Genomic DNA, 20282 nt, shown 5'->3' on the forward strand with positions numbered 1-20282 from the left:
TAATTTTCGATACGGTTTCAATGATTTCAATGTAATAATTTTCGGTCGAATTGTTAAGTTTTTCGATCAAAACGGATTCAATAATTAGACCCAATATATTCGATTTATGAGCCCTTTGTACAAATTTTTATTTCGATATCTTCATTGGTTCTGATTCATTCATGTAAAGTGAAATATTGTGATAAAAATTAAAATTGTGTTGTAAATAAGTACGTAGTCGGATTATGTCTATTTTCAACTCGTAATACATATGTACATATGTATATAAAAGTATATGTGAAGGTAGTCCAGGTAAAGGTACTTATTCAATAGCCTTCGCTCAACTTATGGTTAACATAATTGGCCTACTGAGCAAATTATTCGCAACACCATCACCCATCTTGAGACCCAGCATTCCTTATTGGCTAAAATTGACCGATAGACCATCTTCAGCACGCAGTGAAGAAAACATAGCAGCCGTAGCTGAGACCGTGGTGAGTCGATTCAGCACCATTCGCAGCAACTTGAACTGTCGTATGGAACGACTTGACAATTTTACGTCGGGATCTTGAATTGCAAGCAAACAAAATACATCTACTTCGCGCTATGGGCTGTTGAAAAGTTCCAAGAACATCCGACGTATTCGCATTTAAGACGTAGTACAAACTGAAAAGATTCAAGAGCTGCCATTTCAACCAGAAAAAACAACGGTTTGGTATGGTTTGTATGCCGGTGGCATAAGCGGTCCATATTTATTCAAAAATGATGTCGGTGAGAACGTAACCGTCAATGGTGACCGTTATCGCGGCGTGATAACCGACTATTTATGCCTGAAATTGAAGCTCGTAATCTTGGCGACATTTGGTTTCAACCAGACGGGAGTGGCGCCGTTTTGTATGGGGAAATCTAGAAAACTAGTGAGATAATCTACTCAACAGCCTAAGTCTCGTAACAACAACATGGTAAGCGTGATAGCCGCATCCGCTTTCCGTGAGAAGTTGTGGAAGTTAAGTAAATTATTGGGATGTACTTATTTGATAAAACTGAAAACTGATTTGAATAATTTATTTTAAAAGTGTGCAGGCCTGGTTTTCCCCTCTACGGTTCTGATAGCAGATGATTTAGTGCCAGCTTTGCACAATTCGTAGCTACCTAAAATTTGATTTGTAAGGTATTATTTTAATTCTAGACGCTGACTGATTTGCAACACATCTTTTTGGACAAAGATTAGGCCACCAAAACTTGGATCAAATATGCCTTAGTGAACACTTTTAGGTTTGATAATTATTCCCACAAACTTAAAAAAAGAAATAGGTACCAAGGAATTTTCAGAAATTATTTCTAAGTGACAGATTTTTGAGATTAAGGTTTCATTTTCAATCAATATATATACATATATGTATATGACGCAATTCCATCAGCTGTATTTACCATATAATAGAATATCTAAATATAAAATAAGTATAAATTTTTCTTACAATTACGTTCTAATTTTAAAATTCTATAATCGCTAATGAAAAATATAACAATTTATGAAAAAGCTTATATAAAATTTACAATATTAATAACCGGGGAAAATTGTTAAATGGGTTCCTGTTTAAAGTACTCGTGCTTTAAGCATGCCAATGCGGAGGGTCGTGATCGAAAATCGTATGATAGCATTTGCTGAATTATAGTAAATAAAAAAATTATTTTGTCAATTTTTATGATGTAAACTGTTTTTTTAACTTACACTTAATAGATCATTGGAATAATCACATAAATTTGAACACAACTCTTTTGGTTGTTTTGGAAGACGGGGTGGAAAATGTTCTCTTGAAAGCGAAATTGATTGGGGCCACTGTTGAGATGTGGGACGTCCAGTTAACCTGAAAAGGAATTAATAAGGACATTGGATTTCAAATTAGTTTCATTAAATATTTTCTATATAGTATATAAAAGTTCAAAAATCAACAAAATTGTGGAAATAGTTTTTCAACACTTACTCAAAAACTCTATCCAGTTGATTAGCTTCTGATGTGCCTGGGAATAGAGCCTTGCGGGAAAACATTTCAGCTATGATACAAGCAACACTCCAAATGTCAACCGAACTATTGTACGATTGGGCCAACAGGACTTCAGGTGCACGATACCAAAGTGTCACCACTACGGATGTTAGTTTCATTTCAAAATCATATGTTTTTGCCAATCCAAAATCTGCAATTTTCAGATGCCCTTGCGAAGAAATGAGTAAGTTTTGTGGTTTTAAGTCACGGTGAATAATTCGATGGGAGTGCAAAAAGTCCACCCCGGTCAATAGTTCACATGATAAGCGCTATTGTTCAACATTTTATTATTATATTATTTAAGACCGACACATATGTCTGCAGTTAAGTATTCACCTGTATTGTAACTGGTGGCATTCCCGATTTTGGAAGACGTTCAATCAAATCAGACAGATCTTGTTCCAAATGTTCAAAAACTAAAAGTACCATCAACTGATCCTCGCGTTCAAGAACTTGGCACACTTCAAATAGTCTAAAGAATTAAATAAAAAAGTATATTTTTATATCTGTACATTATCAAATTATGATTATGAGTTCAGGAATTATGCTCATCATTTGGATTACTCATATATAAACATGTAGATTAATGCATTTTAGACAGGGGTCACTGAAACCGTTGAAATCGAAATTCAAATTATTACGGTCGCTACAGCGTTTCTTATGGAAAGGGGAGAGAGTGGCGAACGGAGCGAGACATTCTTTGAACGCGTTTTTCTCATAATGGTGTTTTTCAAAAGGGTTGCCACCCTCAAAGGAAGAGGCTTGAAGATATCTAGTTCCAATTTGGAGAGAACATTTTTAACGACATTCTCTATCGCGTATTCGATACTTTTGGTTCAAATCGCCGCCATTTTGTAGAATTAAAAAAAAAAAACAAAAAGCTTCCAGAGCGCGATAGCGCATATCCTACAGATTAATAACCTTTTTGAAATTTTTGTTTTAGATCAAAATTGCGGCTGCATCGTAGATATCGTACAGGACCATTTTTTTATAAGTGTCATTTCAACAATTTATTTAACTATTAAACGCCCAATAAATAAGCATAAAAAAAATCATTTTCTATTCATGAAGAATGTAAAATTGGACCGATTAGTTAATTTCAATATTGAAAAACAAAATCGCGAAAATCAGTGATTTTTCGGAGGGTCACACTGAGATAATCTCTTAAGGAGATAAAAGTAAGCAATGTTATACTTTCATGTTGTGTGCCACGACATACTGTACGTAGAGCGAGAGAGAGAGAACTCTTCGAAAGAAATTGCATTAGTTTTCGGACTAACCTGTGTGTAAGGTAAATTATTTGGTAAATATACTTTGTCTGGCAACATTAATAATCAGTCAATCAGTTTTAAACGACAAGAGCGACACGACAATGAAGCGGGCACTCCAATAACATAAATTTAACTCAGAGTAAATGAGTACTTCTATCACTTGTATATGTGTGATTCAATAGAAAATGAGTATGTGAGAGGGATGTTGTATTCTCGCTAAAAGTTAGGGACACAGCTCTTAGAATTGCTGTTCCTCTCATTGAAGAGAATGATTCAGTGATATTGTGGTGACTTTTTGGTTGGCAATTTCTCCCTTTAACCGGAGAATGTTCACTATCAGCTGTAGCGCAAAGTTACAAACAAATGCACTCATATACATCCATGAGTATATCAAGTGTAGCTAACAGCTGATTTATACGAATACCAGAGAACTTCAAAAATGCATACACAAATATACTCATAAGTAAAAACAAGCTACTAATTGCTGGCATTATCGCCAGATGTGGAAATAAATTTGCTTATGGAATTAGGTGTTTTTATTAAGTATATACATACATACATATGTATGTACATATGTATATTATATGATGATAAAATTGTACATATGTATCCAAAAAGACAACGTTCCTCTGAAGTTTCTGGCTAATACAATATACATTTTGAAAATACGGCAAAAGTGGTAATTTTTAGGAAATGAAATATCGTAGGGTTTGAAGTGAATCTTTTATTGGCGCTATAGCAAGATCTATCGATAAGAAGTGTACAACATTTAAAGATCTTTAGTATATGTATGTATGGATGTTGTAATAAAAATCTTTGGTCTTGAAAAGTATGCACATTTTTAACGAAGTTGCATTGAGCTCTGTTTTGATATTTGATAGCAACAACGCAGTAAGTCACGACAATGTATTTATTTGAAAAATACCCAAATATTTTCACGAAAAATTATTCTATTTATTTCACTCAAATATTTTCACCAAAAACTAGTAAATTAAGTATATTTCACATACAGTAGAGGCCCGCTAATCCGGAAATGGCCTAATCCGGATTCCACTGTAATCCGGACAGGGTTAAAAAACTCAAAATTTCTATTATGTCCCTTGTAATCCGGACCGACATTCTCTATCCGTATTCTCTAATCCGGATCACATGTTTATTATTCACTATATTCGCTTTTATGCTTTATGGGTTTAAGTTTTTTTTTGTTTTTTTGGAACATGTGTATTATTTGTTATAATAAACAAACAGAAATTTATAAATATTTTTTCATACTACATAGTTCTGATATGTCTTTGGTAATCCGGATTTCCTTATATTCCGGATAGGGGCCGATTTTAATTGATCCGGATTAGCGAGCCTCTACTGTATTAACAAAAGTAACTACTTTTTTGATTACAATTTAGATGCTTCTCTATGCTTCTTCTTAACTCAAAAAATTACGTCACAACATAGCGCAATAGTGCAATTTGTTTTTGTAACAATTGTCACAGCCTGAACTGAAAAAAGTAACGATAAATTTTTGTCGTAATCTTGTATTCTATCATTCTTGCATGCGTCAAAGGACATGCTAGCGCATGGTTGCATCCTGTTCCCATGAACATCTCGGATAATTTGTTCATTATCCCTATGCGTAAGAAAGGGATGAGTGATCAGATGCACACAAGAGTTTCGTCAATTCAGCTTTAAGAAACTCATAGAAACATTAACGAAATCTCTGATACGCGGTCTAAAATTCTATTCGGAGTTCTCTTTAAAATCAAATGCACAGATGGGAATCAAAACATCAGTATGTTGAAGAAATTAATAATTTTCAGCTAGTTTCACTCATTTTAGGAAGCGAGTTGGCGCAAAATACATACATACATATATGGAGTATTCTATATACCTTTTTCACAGCTTCATTTGTAGTTGTAATAATTCAAACCATTTCATCTGCTACATAAAATATATTTTCATCAGATAATAAAGAAAACACTTAAAATATAAGGCCGCACAGAATTGACTTATTTCAAAATATTTTGGAGCAGTTACCACGTGGGGTTTGCCAAAAAGGTATTCATAATCATTTATATTTTCGTGAGTAACCTAATATACCCAAAGTTATCGCCCCAATAACATTACATTTACATTAAAATAAAATGCGGTCCTAATTTCAGGAACTCTTTTAATTCATTAAAAAATTTACTTACTTAACAATATTTGGATGATCTGAGGCATTTAAATGTTTCAGCAAAGCAATCTCTCGTAGTGTTGACATGGGAACTCCATTGTCCGTTATAGGTATGCGAACTTTTTTGATAGCGACAATTTTTCCTGATTGATTATCTTTTGCACGATATACAGTTCCATAGGCTCCTTAGCAAATTACGGTCAATAAATTAGGAGGTAATTGGCAAAGTAATGATTTACGTAATTCCAAAGTTCCAGTTCCGAAGTTAGATATTAAACGTAAGTTAAATGAGCGAAAGAAATGGAAAAAAAGCGAAACAAAAATTATACAAATGAAATCAATAATCCGAAACATGTTATTTTAGTGTAATATAATATATTAATGTGAGAAGAAAAAAAGCAAATAAGTGAAATTCCATAATAATCCTCATAACACTACAAACCATTTTGGTGTTCAAACTATACACACTGAAAACCGTTAAATAAAGGAAATTTCATTTGTTATCTAGGAACCAACTTTTTGTAACTCTTGCGTTATGCTTTGTGTTTGATATTTCAACAGTGAGATCTCATTGACTCAAGCTTTCTAAGAGGTTTTGATCCAAAATATGAATATAGTCAGATGCTGTCATTCGTCCCATAATCCTGTGACATTTTCCCCCCCATTCCAATTCATACAACCCTATAGCAACAACGAACCACCACAAAATTGTAGGGTTGTCCTTACGTGCCTCGACGATAGTAGCGCCACATCCACTGCCTCTCATCTGGTCCAAATAGATTTATTTCGGTCTCGTCAGGTCAGATCAGATCACTTTCTTCCAAATCTTGATGTTGAAATTTTATGCGAAATTATTACGAATGGAAGTAGATCAATGAATCCTGCGCGCTCATGGTGGGAATGTCTCTCTCGAAAGAGATTCTCTATCAGGCTTGTTGATTCCTTTGTATCGGTTTCATTTAAATATATATCAAATCATATGATAAAAAAGGAACTTTATAAAAAACCTTCAGGAATAATAATATCTTAACGTTAAAAAAATTAAATGTAATAAATTTCTTTTGTTTCCATCGACAAAACACTTGCACATCCAATAATTGCGTCTACAAGGTGCTTTCCAAACTAAACAGGACTTAAAAAAAAAAACAGAACAAATGGTTTTTTCAGCAAAATCAATGTATTTTATTCAAAATAGTCTCCTTCTGCTTCAATACAGCTTTTTGCATGGTCCAAAACCATGTCGAACGAGTGTTTTAGCTCGTTGGCCGGTATGGCCGCCAGTATGCCGGTGCAAGCCTTTTGAATGACCTCTATGTCTGCCTAACGCTTTCCTTTCATGGGCAAATGTATTTTTCCGAAAAGGAATAAGTCGCACGGTGCCATATCAGGTGAATACGGGGAGTGGTTAATGGTTAAAATGTGATTTTTGGTCAAATAATCGGTCACAAGCGTCGATCGATGAGACGGATTCTGAGCAATTTTTGGTCGTCAGTCAATTTGTGCGGAACAAACCGTGCACACACCTTTCGTAAGCTCAAATGCGATAAATCGATGTGAGAGATATTCAGTTCCATTTCCATGAATTTCAATAATGATTTCGGCTGATTTTTGATGAATTCACGCACAGTTTCGATGGAATTTCCGATGATCACGGATTTTGATTGGCCCACATGTTGTTCGTCATTTATGTCCTCACGACCACTTTGAAAACATTGAAAGCACTCGTGCACTCTGTTAGGGGATAAGTAATCATCGTCATAAACTTGTTTCATCAATTGAAACGTTTCGGTAAAAGTTTTACCAAATTTTAAAACAAAATTTAATGTTGGCTCTTTGTTCGAAGCTCATTTTTGCATCAATAACACAAACACACTGAGACACTTAAAACGCAATAACTTAGCTTCCAATCGATGAAATGTCATGACTGGGCAATCACTGGACAATCGATAAAGATAGCAAATTCTAACGCACCAGTCGACATATAGACGGCGCCATCAGGGGCGCTAGATTCAAAAAGTCCTGTTTACTTTGGAAAACACCTTGTATACTCAAACAGTTGATCGAATGAGTTTACGCGCACAGCTTCCCGCAATGAACTCATCGATGCAAGTGAGCTCGATAGCACGCTAGTTACAAAAAATGGAAATAGTACCGGTATTGTTAACAGTACTTTTAGCGCATCAAAATATTTTATTTATGATCAGCAAAGCAATAATGAGTAGTCGAAAAAGTCTTTTCGTGTTTCTAATCAAACTTCAACTTATTTTTTTTTTTATATTTATACTAATAAATAAAGAAATATATGGTCGACCACTTTTTGCCATTTTTCCGCTAGAGTGATTAGTGTTGAACTTTCATCAGTATAAATGGAAATTTCGAATTTTCCAGAACGGAAGTGGGCTAACCATTGTTGTGCTTCACGAACTGATACAGCATCGCCTCCGTAAATTTTACAAAATATAGCGAATTTCTCCATTATTTTCACTCATTTTTGAACAGATCTAACTTTTTTTCAACTTCCCAGAATTTAATTTATTAAATGAAGCTTAAAATCTCACCTTTCCAACACTCTTCCACATTTACCAATGTGGTTGGTAGCACTGGAGATATACGACTGCAACGGCAACTATTGACAAAATACGAAAAGACTTTTTCGACTACCCAATATTAAACAATTGATTAATAAACTAAGGAGTTGTATACATAAATATTTGAGTATGAAAAAACTGTTTCAAATTGGTTCCGCATCTTCAGTTTTCTTTGAGTGGACAACAAGCGACTTTTTGTTGTTATCAGTCTTAAAGAAAATTTTCGCCAGGAAGAAATTTAGCGACGATGACTGCACATTAAGGTTGGGAAGTTGGAATATTTTAAGACAAATTTTCTTTTAATCGATTTTATGAGTCAACGAAAAAAATCCTCATTAACTGGAAAACTCATAGTCTGTTTGACGATGAATATCTTGTGAACCTTAACTTAATCGAAATTGCATTAAAATATATATATGTATATGTATATTATATATACAAATATTGCCAGGATCGAATCCGGGAAAAAACTTCATAATTTTTAAGAAAGCTTGGCCACTTTCACTAAAATACCACACAGAAAGAATTCGTGTTGATTGCAAAATGTTTTAATAATACTCAGGTATACTTGAGAACATATTTTACTTATAAATATATAAATCATACAGTGACCGAAATGTTCCGCATAAGGTTATTATTAAGTATGTATATCAAATGCTAAGATATTTTACGAATCAACCAATATTACGGTATAAAGTTAACCAGTAGTTTCTTATATTATGGGTATGGTATTTAAGTGTAGTATTGACCGGATTTTATCTATGTACATTTGGCATTACTAAATATTATTAACAGAAACCTATGTTCTCTGAGTTTCATTAAGATACTTCACATAACATCACCAGGATATCTCTCTAAGTCCAACTGGACGTTTTAAAATCCTGATATTAGTTTTAAACCGATTTTATTCGTTTTAGGCGGAAAGGTACACTGAAAACAACGCTCACTGACTTTCACTAAGATAACTTACACACTGACTGATATATGTGTTATAAAGTCAGTGGGAAGTTAAAAATCTTTCTATTAATATATGAGGGCTAAGAAAGTATTGACTTGATTCCACCCATTTTTAGTATATAAACATACATAAGAAAAGGAGTCTCTTCGAATTTCTAAAATATATAGATAAAAAGTTCGCAATATGAACTGGGTACCACATATCTGGGGCCATAAACAGTTGTAGTCCGATTTGGATAAGTTTTAGTCGTTACATATGTAAGTAGCACACCTCAAATGCACTATTTGTGCAAAGTTTTATCCGGATAGATTGATTAGTTCTTGATTTGTATATTGAAAAGTGAAAGAATCAGTTGGAATTTAAAATTGTACTATATAGGATGTAGGAGAGTCCCATTTTCGTAGTGTGATATGCGAATGTCAGAATTGCCTGCCGAATTTGGTTTATATCGGTCATGAAGGCCCGTCGTCCAAATTTCATATCGGCTCATATACAGCCATCTTGTTTCATCTCGGTTCTTAAAAGATTTGTCCTGAAAGTCTATTGAACCTATTAGTGGCCAGGGCCCCGACTATTTTTTCGAACTTTTTCGCCCACAGGTGTCAACAGGTGTTATGGGCGTGAAAGTGATCCAATTACACCCATCTACAAATTTGCCGTGCGATTCTGTACTGTGATACAGTCTCAAGTCTCTAAATTTGAGATTTTGAGTTAGAGACAATTTTTGAGACTTGCGACGATTTTGCTATTCTGTAAGTGACAGTCACAAAATCTATTACATTTCATTATTCAGAGATGTTTTTAAACTTGAATGAAAATAAATATGTCGATAACAAATATTAAATTTTCTATAACATAGTCAAAAAACATATTTATCAATTTAAATAGAAATATATCTTGACTTTGTTTCATAATATTTACGAAATTTATGTAAAATTGATTTATTTTTAACCTTTCCGTGTTTGAGTTGCTTACAAAATATAAAAAACGACAATCGATTAATTTCTATGATGATCTCTATTGAGTATATTCAAAATGGCAGACAAGAGTTCTTTTTGGTTTTGTGGCCTGCTAACTACCAGGTCTCAAATTTGAGGCAATATTTTGAGACTAACGCTAGAGACTGTTTAGTGAATAGTAACTAGTCACAAATTGAGATTTTACCACAAAATGTCTCAAATAGATACTAGAGACTGGTTACAGAATCCCGCTATTATTCTCATTTTTTTGCCAAGGAATACGTCGACAAAGTTCCATTACGATATCTCGAGTTTTACCCAAGTTACAGCTTGCACGGACAGCCAGTCAAGTAGACATACATAAGTATGTAAGTATGTACCTTTGCATTCACACATGGAATGAACAATAAGAACTATGTACGAAATTTCGTTAAAAGTGAATCTAGAAATGATAAAGTGTTGGCATACTTTCATTTTATTCTTATCTGTTTTAAATACTTTTTATTATCAAGAAGTGCCCACATATAAATTTAATATGGTATATGTATACATACATACGTATTTCACACATACCAATACACATGTATTTATTTCTATGAAAGTACAGCTGTTGGTACTGACTAAAGCACCGAATTTAAATCCATGTTTTAAAAGCTCCGAAATACATTATAAGTTAAGATTTCTACCTTTCGCATAACATTTACACAAACCTCTATATTCATAAAAAAACTCTAGTATATTCTTATACTAAGTAATAAAAAATTATAAAATTTCGTTAAAAATATTTTGAGAGCATTGTACATACATATGTATGTATGTATGTACTCATATTCGGTTAAATACACCCAACAAACTAAATATTTCACCTTCCTCCGAACACAATGACATCACTTCAAGATTTTTTAGATCAATTCTGAATTCGTGTCTAGCCAAACAACTAAACGTCTGTGAAATGTTCGTTGATTCGTTTGCCAAAATGACGAGAACTTATGGGTACAATCGTGGATGAAATATAAGCGGCGGAGAGGCAGAAAAGCGGACATACTATGAGAATGTCAACGAATTCGACAAAATATTTAAGTCGAAATGAATTGGCTATGGAAATATGTATGTATGTATGTACATATTTTGCTTTTATCTTGCATTTCACCAATGGCTTTACAACAAACAGCTAAAAATTCAGTTGGTGATTTAGTGCACCTACAAATAAGAATATGTTTAATGCGACTATACGAGTATACACAAGTATGGTTTCATAGTATCAAACAAAGAACATAGAACAAACTAACATGGTGTCACATCCAGAAGGACAGGCCGCATAGTCTATAAGTTTTATACTTATGTATATAAATAATCAGTGGCTTGTCCAGGTCCGTCTGTACAAACGTGAACTAGTCTCTCAGTTTTGAAAGAAATTTGAAAATGCTCCCCACGAAGAATTGCCACAAGAACTATTATCGGACTACTATAGCATATATGTAGCTTCCTTACAAATTGATCGTTTAAATGAAGTATGGAAAACTTTCATATTTCGCAAATTATTTCCACGAAATTTTACGTAGATTATTACCTAAGAAGAAATATCTTCAGATCGGTCCACCACAGCCCATATGTATGCATGTATATAGCTGCCATTCAAAGTGATATTTCAAATTCAAGTTTTTTCTTCTTTTTATTTTTCTCTTTTTTATATCGAATCCATAATGTTTGAGGAGTTTTGTGTGAAAATTTTGATTTGATTGAAATTGACGAAGTTACGAGTATTTTTATACCCTGACGATTCCTTCTGGGTGTTACAAACTTCGTGACAAACTTAATATACCCTAAGTTTGTCACGAAGTTTGTAACACCCAGAAGGAATCGTCGGAGACCCTATAAAGTATATATATAAATGATCAGTATGTCGAGCTGAGTCTGTCTGTCCGTCTGCCTGTCTGTATATATAAGAACTAGTCCCTCAGGTTTAAAGATATCGTTTTGAAATTTTGCAAACGTCATTTTCTCTTCAAGAAGCTACTCATTTGTCGGAACGGCCGATATCGGACCACTATAACATATAGCTGCCATACAAACTGAACGATCGGAATCAAATGCTTGTATGGAAAACTTTCACATTTGACAAGATATATTAACGAAATTTGGTATATGTTATTTTCTAAGGCAACAATGTAATCTCCGAAGAAATTGTTCAGATCGGTTAACTATAGCATATAGCTGCCATACAAACTGAACGATCGGAATCAAATGCTTGTATGGAAAACTTTCACATTTGACAAGATATATTAACGAAGTTTGGTATATGTTATTTTCTAAAGCAACAATGTAATCTCCGAAGAAATTGTTCAGATCGGTTAACTATAGCATATAGCTGCCATACAAACTCAACACATTTACTAACATAAATGCACCTGTGAAGGGTATTTAGCTTCGGTGCAACCGAAGTTAACGTTTTTTCTTGTTAATGTTGCATTATGAGCATTTTACATCAGATTTTTAGTGTTCAAAATTTTAAACCGTTTTCCCCGCAACTTCCTTTTTTCAAAGTCGGTGCCCTTCAAAACATCAAAACTACTGCACCGATTCTTTTGGAATATATAGCACTATTTCTGTATATAATTTACGAGGTAAGCCCGAAATACATATATTTTCAAATTTGTTAATAATTTTTATTTAAGATAATTTCTAAATTGTTAATAATTTTTATTTTAATTAATCATTTAATAAATTTTAATAACAAAGAAGACGATTTTTCGTTAAAAACCGGTTTTTTCTCTAAAACTGTTCTAAAAATTAAAAATTAGAATTGCGGAAAACACTATTTACGTTATCTGTGAAAATTTAACGAATAAACCTTAATATCCGAGACACGTTCGAATAATTGCCGCTAAATCTTATACAACATTCCTCAAATGTCGGACATATTTCGAAAAACATGCTGAAATATATTCTAAAGAATTGGGTTATAAAATCCGTTAACATACAGTCAGATTATTATATTCGTGGTATAAGGGATATGTTGATATTGATTTGGTACGCTTTTGGGATGTTAGTTAATGTGTTTATGTGATATTCGCTTTGATACATGAATTATCCATTGTAAAATTTAGTTTATTTTATTTAACATAGCTAATAAAGGGAAATGTTTACTTTCATTGATTGCGTTTTTTAAGTGGCGGGTCCCAAACTCAGCGCACAACTGTGGGGAGGAATGGTTCGCCTTCTGATTTTAGCCAGCCTTCAAACGGATGTTCTTTGGCTACCCAGAGGAAAGATGAGTTGTATGAGATATACGACGACATTGACATACTTAGTTCAGATAATTGAAATACAGCGGCTACGCTGGCTAGGCCATGTCGTCCGAATGGACGAAAACACTCCAGCTCTGGAAGTATTCGACGCAGTCCCCGCTGGGGAAAGCAGACGAAGAGGAAGACCTCCACTCCGTTAAAAATACCAGTTGGCCTCGCTTGGAATCTCCAATTGGCGCCACATTGCGAAAAGAATATACGACTGGCGCGCTGTTGTTAAATCGGTTATAACTGCGTAAGCAATGTCTACGCCAGTAAAGAAGAAGAATAGGGGGAAATATTCGCGGTTGGGGTCGAATTTGTCTATTTTAAAACTATGATTTTAGAGTATAATAATATTATATTAATAGATGTTTCTGTTTTTAATGACATAATTATTTTTATGTAAATTTTAATTCGTTAAAAGCAAAAAGCAAAGAGTAATGCTAGTTACGACTGCAGTGGTGGTTAGCATAAAATGTCTTCATTAAATTCACAGTTCTACCTCCTACTCTCTATTATTAATTTAATAATCTGGATTTATATGAATCTACAACATACAGACGTTAATGTGTTTTCCTTAATTTAAAAATTACCTGTGCCAATGACATTGAGCTCTTCATAGTTTAAGGATTCGCTGTCTTCACAATGCGCCGCCGAGGACATTATCCAATTTTCTTTCCGCATTAAAGCAGTTTTAATGGTTTAATTAAAATGTTCTGTTTTCCTTTCTCCTTTATTTTATTTTTGATTATTTTGCGTTATTTCTTTTAACAATTTAATTTGTATTCACACTTATTTGTTGCCAAACTATTTTTTTGCGGTTATTAAACACGATTCTTTTAAGCTTTTATTCATATTAAAAAATGAAATCATTAGCGAAATAATAACAATCCGAGATGAAGTACATACATATATGTATAGGTACATACGCGTGTATGAAGAGTAATGCAGAGTGGACAAGGTCAAGAAAGCAACGAAAGCTAAAAGCAGCTGTAAAAACAGTTTATGGTCAATCCGAAGTGAGCGGATCAGTGCAATAATTCGCTCCACAACTCAACTCTGCAGCTGAGACTTGGAAAAACACACACCGTGAATCGATTAGTGGTCAAGACAACTTAACAAAAGTATTGTACAATATTGTTTGTTGCAATTGCTTAGGGAAATGTTGAAAATAATAGACAGTTATTTGCTCTCTCTGTTACTAAGTACTTACAAGCATAAGTACATACATATGCATTGGATCAATATACATACATATGTACATAGTTTACGTATATTTTAACGGGTTTTGTAGTGCTAATGATTCCTGTACGTTATATGCATCCATATATACTTGTACATACAAATGTACATATGTTTTTTGGAAAGAGAACCAAGTAGTGAAATTGGGAAGTACTGCTTCTCATAACGATACAAGAAATAATTCAAGTGTGATGTTTTTATAAACACTTTATTACATACTAAATATGTATATATGTATATAATATTATAACGGAGAAAAAAGGTTATGAAGTTTCTGAGATTGTGGGTTCTAAACGTCAGCGAGGTAAAGTTGCCTGTTGAATCTGACCCAAGTTAAAGAGTCATTAGTAAAATGGTTGTATTTGCAAAATATCACCACTATAGAATTTAAGAACTGTTGCCATTTGACACCTATTTTTTCAAATTGTATACAAATTAACGACAAGGATCAGGCACTTTATGCTATGTTCGGACCGACATCGAAAACATTTTGAAAACACACATGTGGGTTGTGGAATCTAAGTCGTTCGGACCGACAATGTGTGTTTTCGATGAGTTTTCACTGACAACTATCAATAGGGGGATTCTCTTGCTCTTGCAAGATTGCACGATGACACAAAATGCAAAAATCCTATACCGAAATATGCAAAGCCAAGAGAGCACCCATTGCAGAATCTAGTGATATATAACGGCACGAAAATAAACATAGGTTTTGGTCTGATTGCAAATAATTTTCTGCGTGTGTTTGTTGTTGTGCCGTTGCACCAAGAGGAAAATTCTGCAATTCGTGCACCGTGCAAGGGTTTTGCAAGAGCAAGAGAATCCCCCTAATATAACAATAACAAGTGACAGCTGTATTTATGTATATATGGAATGTAAACAAATATCAAGTGACAATTTAGGGCCGGCAAAATATGTCTTCCAATAAAATCTATTAAACTAGAGTAGGCACCGATAATAATGAGTGGAATGTAAGTTTTCAAGTAGTTTTCAGCGAAAACTGTGTTTTCGTTTGACAGATTTTACATGGACGAAAACACAAGTTTTCGTGCGAAAACCAGTTTTTCGTTTTCGTGGGAAAACATGTTTTCATTGTCGCTCCGAACATACTTAGCATTACGTTTAAAATAAATATGCTGTCAAACTTACATAGTAATCGTCTTCTTTCTTGCATGACGTCACGAACTAATGTACTTTCTGTCAAACGGATTCCAAAATAGTGAGGGGACAATACTTTTGTAATATTTAATTCCTTAATTCATGGTTTTGGCGGAAACATATGTACTTAGGTCATCAAACTACTTTCGTCATTTTAACTAGTCAATTATGTGAATAAAATAAAGGCGGAATATCGATTTCCTTTTCGAGTAGGAAAACGAATGAAATTCCGAACTCGACTTGTAAATTTATTCAAAATTCATTTTACTGCAATTTAATGTTGCATGCTTTTAGGCTGTTAGGCACCATTGCATACATATGTATGTATATGGATTGAGATATTTTTGATTGAATGTAGGCCTATTCAAGATTTTCACTAAGGACTATACATATTCTCTACCTACGAGGTTAGGTTAGGTTAGATGGCTGATCAGAGATCGCACGTGGACTGATAAATGTAGTTCTTTGTGAAGCCATTGAAAATAAGAACTCCTATGTTCGGGCTTACAGATCGGCAAAACGCTTAGTAGCCAATACAAATTTGCAAAGGTAAGATGTCTGAAGGTTTGTATGCGCCCCCAAGTGTCTAAGCCTTGACCTACCAAACGCGGGAAAGTCAAGAAGAAAATGCTGAGTTGTTTCTGCCGCATCTTCTTCCAAACAACTTCTGCACACGGCGTTACACATAGACATACATACATATGTATGTACTGACAGTAATACGAGAGAATTGCCATCCGCACTAACTTAAACAAAATATTGATAAACTCCTTGATCGATTTTACTAATATACATACATATGTATGTATGTAAGTATATAACGACGTATATACAAGTATGTACGAATATTAGATACGTGCATATATGCAAATTTAAAGTGTCTGTAGCGATTAGAAAAACCGGAATGTAATTAGAACAAGTAGCATCTACATTCATACAAACCTATGCATGTATCCATAAACTAACATACATACATATGCTATATATGTATGTAGTAAATAACATGCATAAATCACAGGTAAAGTAGCTTCAAATAAGTCACATAACAAAGAGCTAAAGAGTAACAAGACGTTTCTGCGGCTGAGTGTTATGTTGCAGAAGCATAAAATGAAAACTTTGCCTTTACAGAACTCAACAGACACACTGGTGCACGGAGTGTATGGAGAGACACTAGAACACACATTGCTGCCGTTAAAAACAGTGCTGTAAATTATTCTTCTGTTGCTTCGGCACGATTAGGACCGCAATTTTGCTTGGCTGACGTCTGCTGGCTGCAACTGCGGCAGCTCAGCGGTATTCTGCTGTTCAGCTGCTGGTAGTACAGTGACCCCATTGTACAAGAACATACATATGTATGCTTATATCTTTGTATGGATTCGAATATACATGTTTATCTATATTTTAGCACACGTTTGAACATACATTTGTACATTAACAGGCATCTATTGTTGATCGATCGACGAGCAAGTATGTATGTATGTATATGCATATATAGGTACAAAACTAGATTACTACCTATACAAACATACTCATGTATGTACATACATATGTATGTAAATATGTAAAATATGTATTTACTCGTGTAGGTTGTCATCTCGAGCATCTCTGTAAGTTGCCAACATCTACATAAGTGTGTATGTAAAAAACAATAATTGCCCAAGCCCATGAGTACATTCATATGTACATATGTATGTAGGCACAACCGCACGCGGCTGTTATTGAATGTACATGCAGTGTCAGTACATATGTATGTATTTGAAGAGTACTGATTAGGCGGTAAATAATGCGATAGTAAACTGCATGTTTGCTTTTGGTGTAGTTCTTTATATAACGCGTTCGGGAGAAAGTAAACAATTATATACACATATACCTACATCACAGGAAAAAATTTTACAAGTTTATTAACACATCCGCTGGACGTAAACGCGATTTTATACAAAAAACTACTGCAAGGGTGTCAATTCGCTAGCAGTTGCGTTGAAATGTGGTCCGTGCGATAGCCAGCTGTCGAAGGCGAACACATAACAGAAAGGCCAACAAGCAAAAGCTGTTTGGAATAGCGGCGATGAGAACGATCGATTGAATAGACGTTAGGTACATAAACACATGCGAACATTTCTATGTATGGATAACAAGCACCTATATACATATGTACATATACATACATATATACATATAAATACATATATCTAAACAAACGAGACGTGTGAATACGAAGAGCAGAAACAGCAGAATGCTGAAGAGAACAAAAGGCAATAGTGAACGAATAGCGCTGGCGATGTTAAAATTACCTTCATACACACATACGTATATGTATGCATGTGTGTTTATAAATTTGCACATTTGAATTTCGTATACTATGTTATTTGAATACCTAACTGCTTTCTATTGAGCATTAACAACGATTAATACATGTACATAAGTATGTACATTCTTATAACAGAGAGAGAGCAAGCAAATTGCCTTTGGAACGGCTTAATGGATCTTCTTGTTCGCCATTCCATTGACCATGGTTGTGACAAGTAGCTCTACTACTAAGGCCACCACCATGCACAGCACAAAGCATTATGACGTCGTCGAAGTCATCAACGCAGTCGCAGACACTGTCGCCCTCCTAATTCGTACTCAAGTAATCGGCGGTGCACATCACACAGGCATATTGCTTATGTATGACGATTTGTATCTATGAATGTGTATGTGTGTATCTATGTACGTGCATACGGTAGTAACGAAAGGGGCGAATACACGCAGGCACAAATACGCACACGTTACCTCGGCTTGCTTGTTCAGCGTGTATGTATAGATTAAATGTATTTCAGTTAACTGTTTACCGCATATTTATTAAATCAAAGTTAAAAGTCCCGATATTCGCTTTCTTGATTATATTAGATAGTTTGCTCCGATTTAACATTTACAAAACGCTTATCTATGAATTTTTAACACGAACAGATAGTTGTATGTATATCACGCACGAAAATCCACTTACACTAAAGCGGTCCGATGAACAAGCCAAAAAATACTCCAGCATAAATAATCGCACTCAACTGCCGTAATGACGGATATCTGAACCGAACTCACTCATATTAAGACTTCGCTCAGATCGTAGATGCCTTTGCATGCAGTTCCAACTCGATGATGTATAATCGCTGATCCCGCTGTCAGCAACAAAATTAAAAGAGCTGGAGAGTTCCGTTGCGAAGAGCACATGCTTTCAGTAGATGGTAAGTAGGTATGTGGGTACATACAAATGGAAGCTTAAAGAGCACTGCGAGAACACCTCTGTTTCCTAAATACTCTGGAGGTGAAAATTTGAATAGCTAACAGCCGACACCACAGAAGAAGTAAGTAACCACAGTTATCTAATTCGTGGTGTACACTGTTAACAATATCGCCGGCTATTAACAGCATCTCTGTTGTTGGGCAGAGAATGTTAATGAAATATAGAAAATGAGATAGGCATATTCATTCAAAATTTCGCTCAGACACTCCATCGCCATAAATAAGAGAATGCGAACAAAATTATTTGCTTTGCCAAATGGTTTTTGTCCATACTAAATATTTTTGCTCTCTCAAGAGAGCATTAGGCAAGCCTACGAGGGAACTCTCTTCTCTGAGTGAGAGCTCAGTGCGATAGTAAGTGGCAATCAGAGACCGTTTATAAACGTTCTCTGTGGCAATTTTACGATAAAATTATGAAGCAACTGTTTTGCACATATTTTTACAAAATATTGATGACTTAAAAAATATATAGCGATCTAGAGTTAAAGCTAACAGGAACAAAGTATGCATAAAATAATTTATGTCTCATACTTAAATATTAACAATTTTCAATTTAAATACTAACATTTTAAGTGGTAATGATTAACTGATAGTGAACTATTTTTCAAAAGCATTAACAACATTTCGCTAATGCTTTCATATATTTTTACGAGCGTGGTCAGGATTTATTGTTTTTTTTCGTTTAACAGTTTATACTACTTTTTATTTATTTAGTACATGGAGAACAGTGCATGCACCTTTGAATTTTAATCATGCGCACCACTCTGTGTTCGTATTATACTGGGTGTTCGAGATAAGTTAAATTTCCAGTCAAAGATCTTCATTTAAGTAGACCACCCGGTGTGCTTCAATATTTCATTTACATTGAAGCACCACCAGAGAATGCTAATAAATAGAGATGGCGCAAATGTTAAATTAAATCGTTTTGAAATGGAGAAAATGTTATTAATAAACACAACGAAATAATTATCGATGCGCATGACTATTTAGAGCTTACAATTTCTATGATATTATAAATAATCTTTTGAATTAAAAAGGAGGATTATCGTGGCTAAATCGGGCGCGTTCCTACTTTTGAGGTGACTCATGTCAATTTTATAAAAAGATTTTAATTTAATAACCTACAGTAGTACTTCGATTCTTGCACGTAATTAAAACCGAGCTCGGTGCAAGTATTGAGGATGTTGCAAGTACCGAGTATTTTTTTTTCATATAAAATAAACGAATCTTACATACATATGTATGTATTGTATATGCTTTTGTTTAAAATATGTGCATACATATGTAATATTATGTGGAAATAAAAAAATTTAAATTTTTAATTATTTGGTACAAGCTCGCTT

The 20282-nt window shown here is 34.2% G+C and overlaps 1 protein-coding gene across 8 annotated transcripts; it reads right to left on the reverse strand.

Annotated features, from left to right (window-relative positions):
- Window positions 1-1381: 1381 nt before the first annotated feature.
- LOC120772209 (cyclin-dependent kinase 4) lies at window positions 1382-18715 on the reverse strand. 8 transcript variants are annotated; one of them, XM_040100681.1, is made up of 7 exons: window positions 18647-18715; window positions 13854-14104; window positions 5485-5650; window positions 2361-2496; window positions 1965-2293; window positions 1712-1847; window positions 1382-1644 (listed from the first exon to the last, which is right to left on the reverse strand). In XM_040100681.1, exons 2-7 carry the CDS (start codon window positions 13942-13944, stop codon window positions 1561-1563), a joined length of 942 nt encoding a protein of 313 aa, XP_039956615.1. In that variant the 5' UTR covers window positions 13945-14104; window positions 18647-18715; the 3' UTR covers window positions 1382-1560. The 8 variants fall into 8 exon arrangements, with proteins under 8 accessions (XP_039956615.1, XP_039956613.1, XP_039956609.1 ...); XM_040100679.1 differs by lacking the exon at window positions 18647-18715 and adding an exon at window positions 18492-18626; XM_040100675.1 differs by lacking the exon at window positions 18647-18715 and adding an exon at window positions 18433-18626.
- Window positions 18716-20282: the final 1567 nt, after the last annotated feature.

This window comes from Bactrocera tryoni, chromosome 3 (genome assembly GCF_016617805.1).
Source record: "Bactrocera tryoni isolate S06 chromosome 3, CSIRO_BtryS06_freeze2, whole genome shotgun sequence".
Taxonomy (NCBI): Eukaryota; Metazoa; Arthropoda; class Insecta; order Diptera; family Tephritidae; genus Bactrocera; species Bactrocera tryoni.

Bases quoted from the DNA above. Each gene is read 5' to 3' on its own strand.
- LOC120772209 (XM_040100681.1), bottom strand. From the start codon at position 13,944: ATGCGGAAAGAAAATTGGATAATGTCCTCGGCGGCGCATTGTGAAGAC. The intron at 5,651-13,853 runs GTAATTTTTAAA...TAATTTGCTAAG, and splicing joins GCTCAATGTCATTGGCACAG to GAGCCTATGGAACTGTATAT. The intron at 1,645-1,711 runs GTAAGTTAAAAA...ACTATAATTCAG, and splicing joins ATTCCAATGATCTATTAAGT to CAAATGCTATCATACGATTT.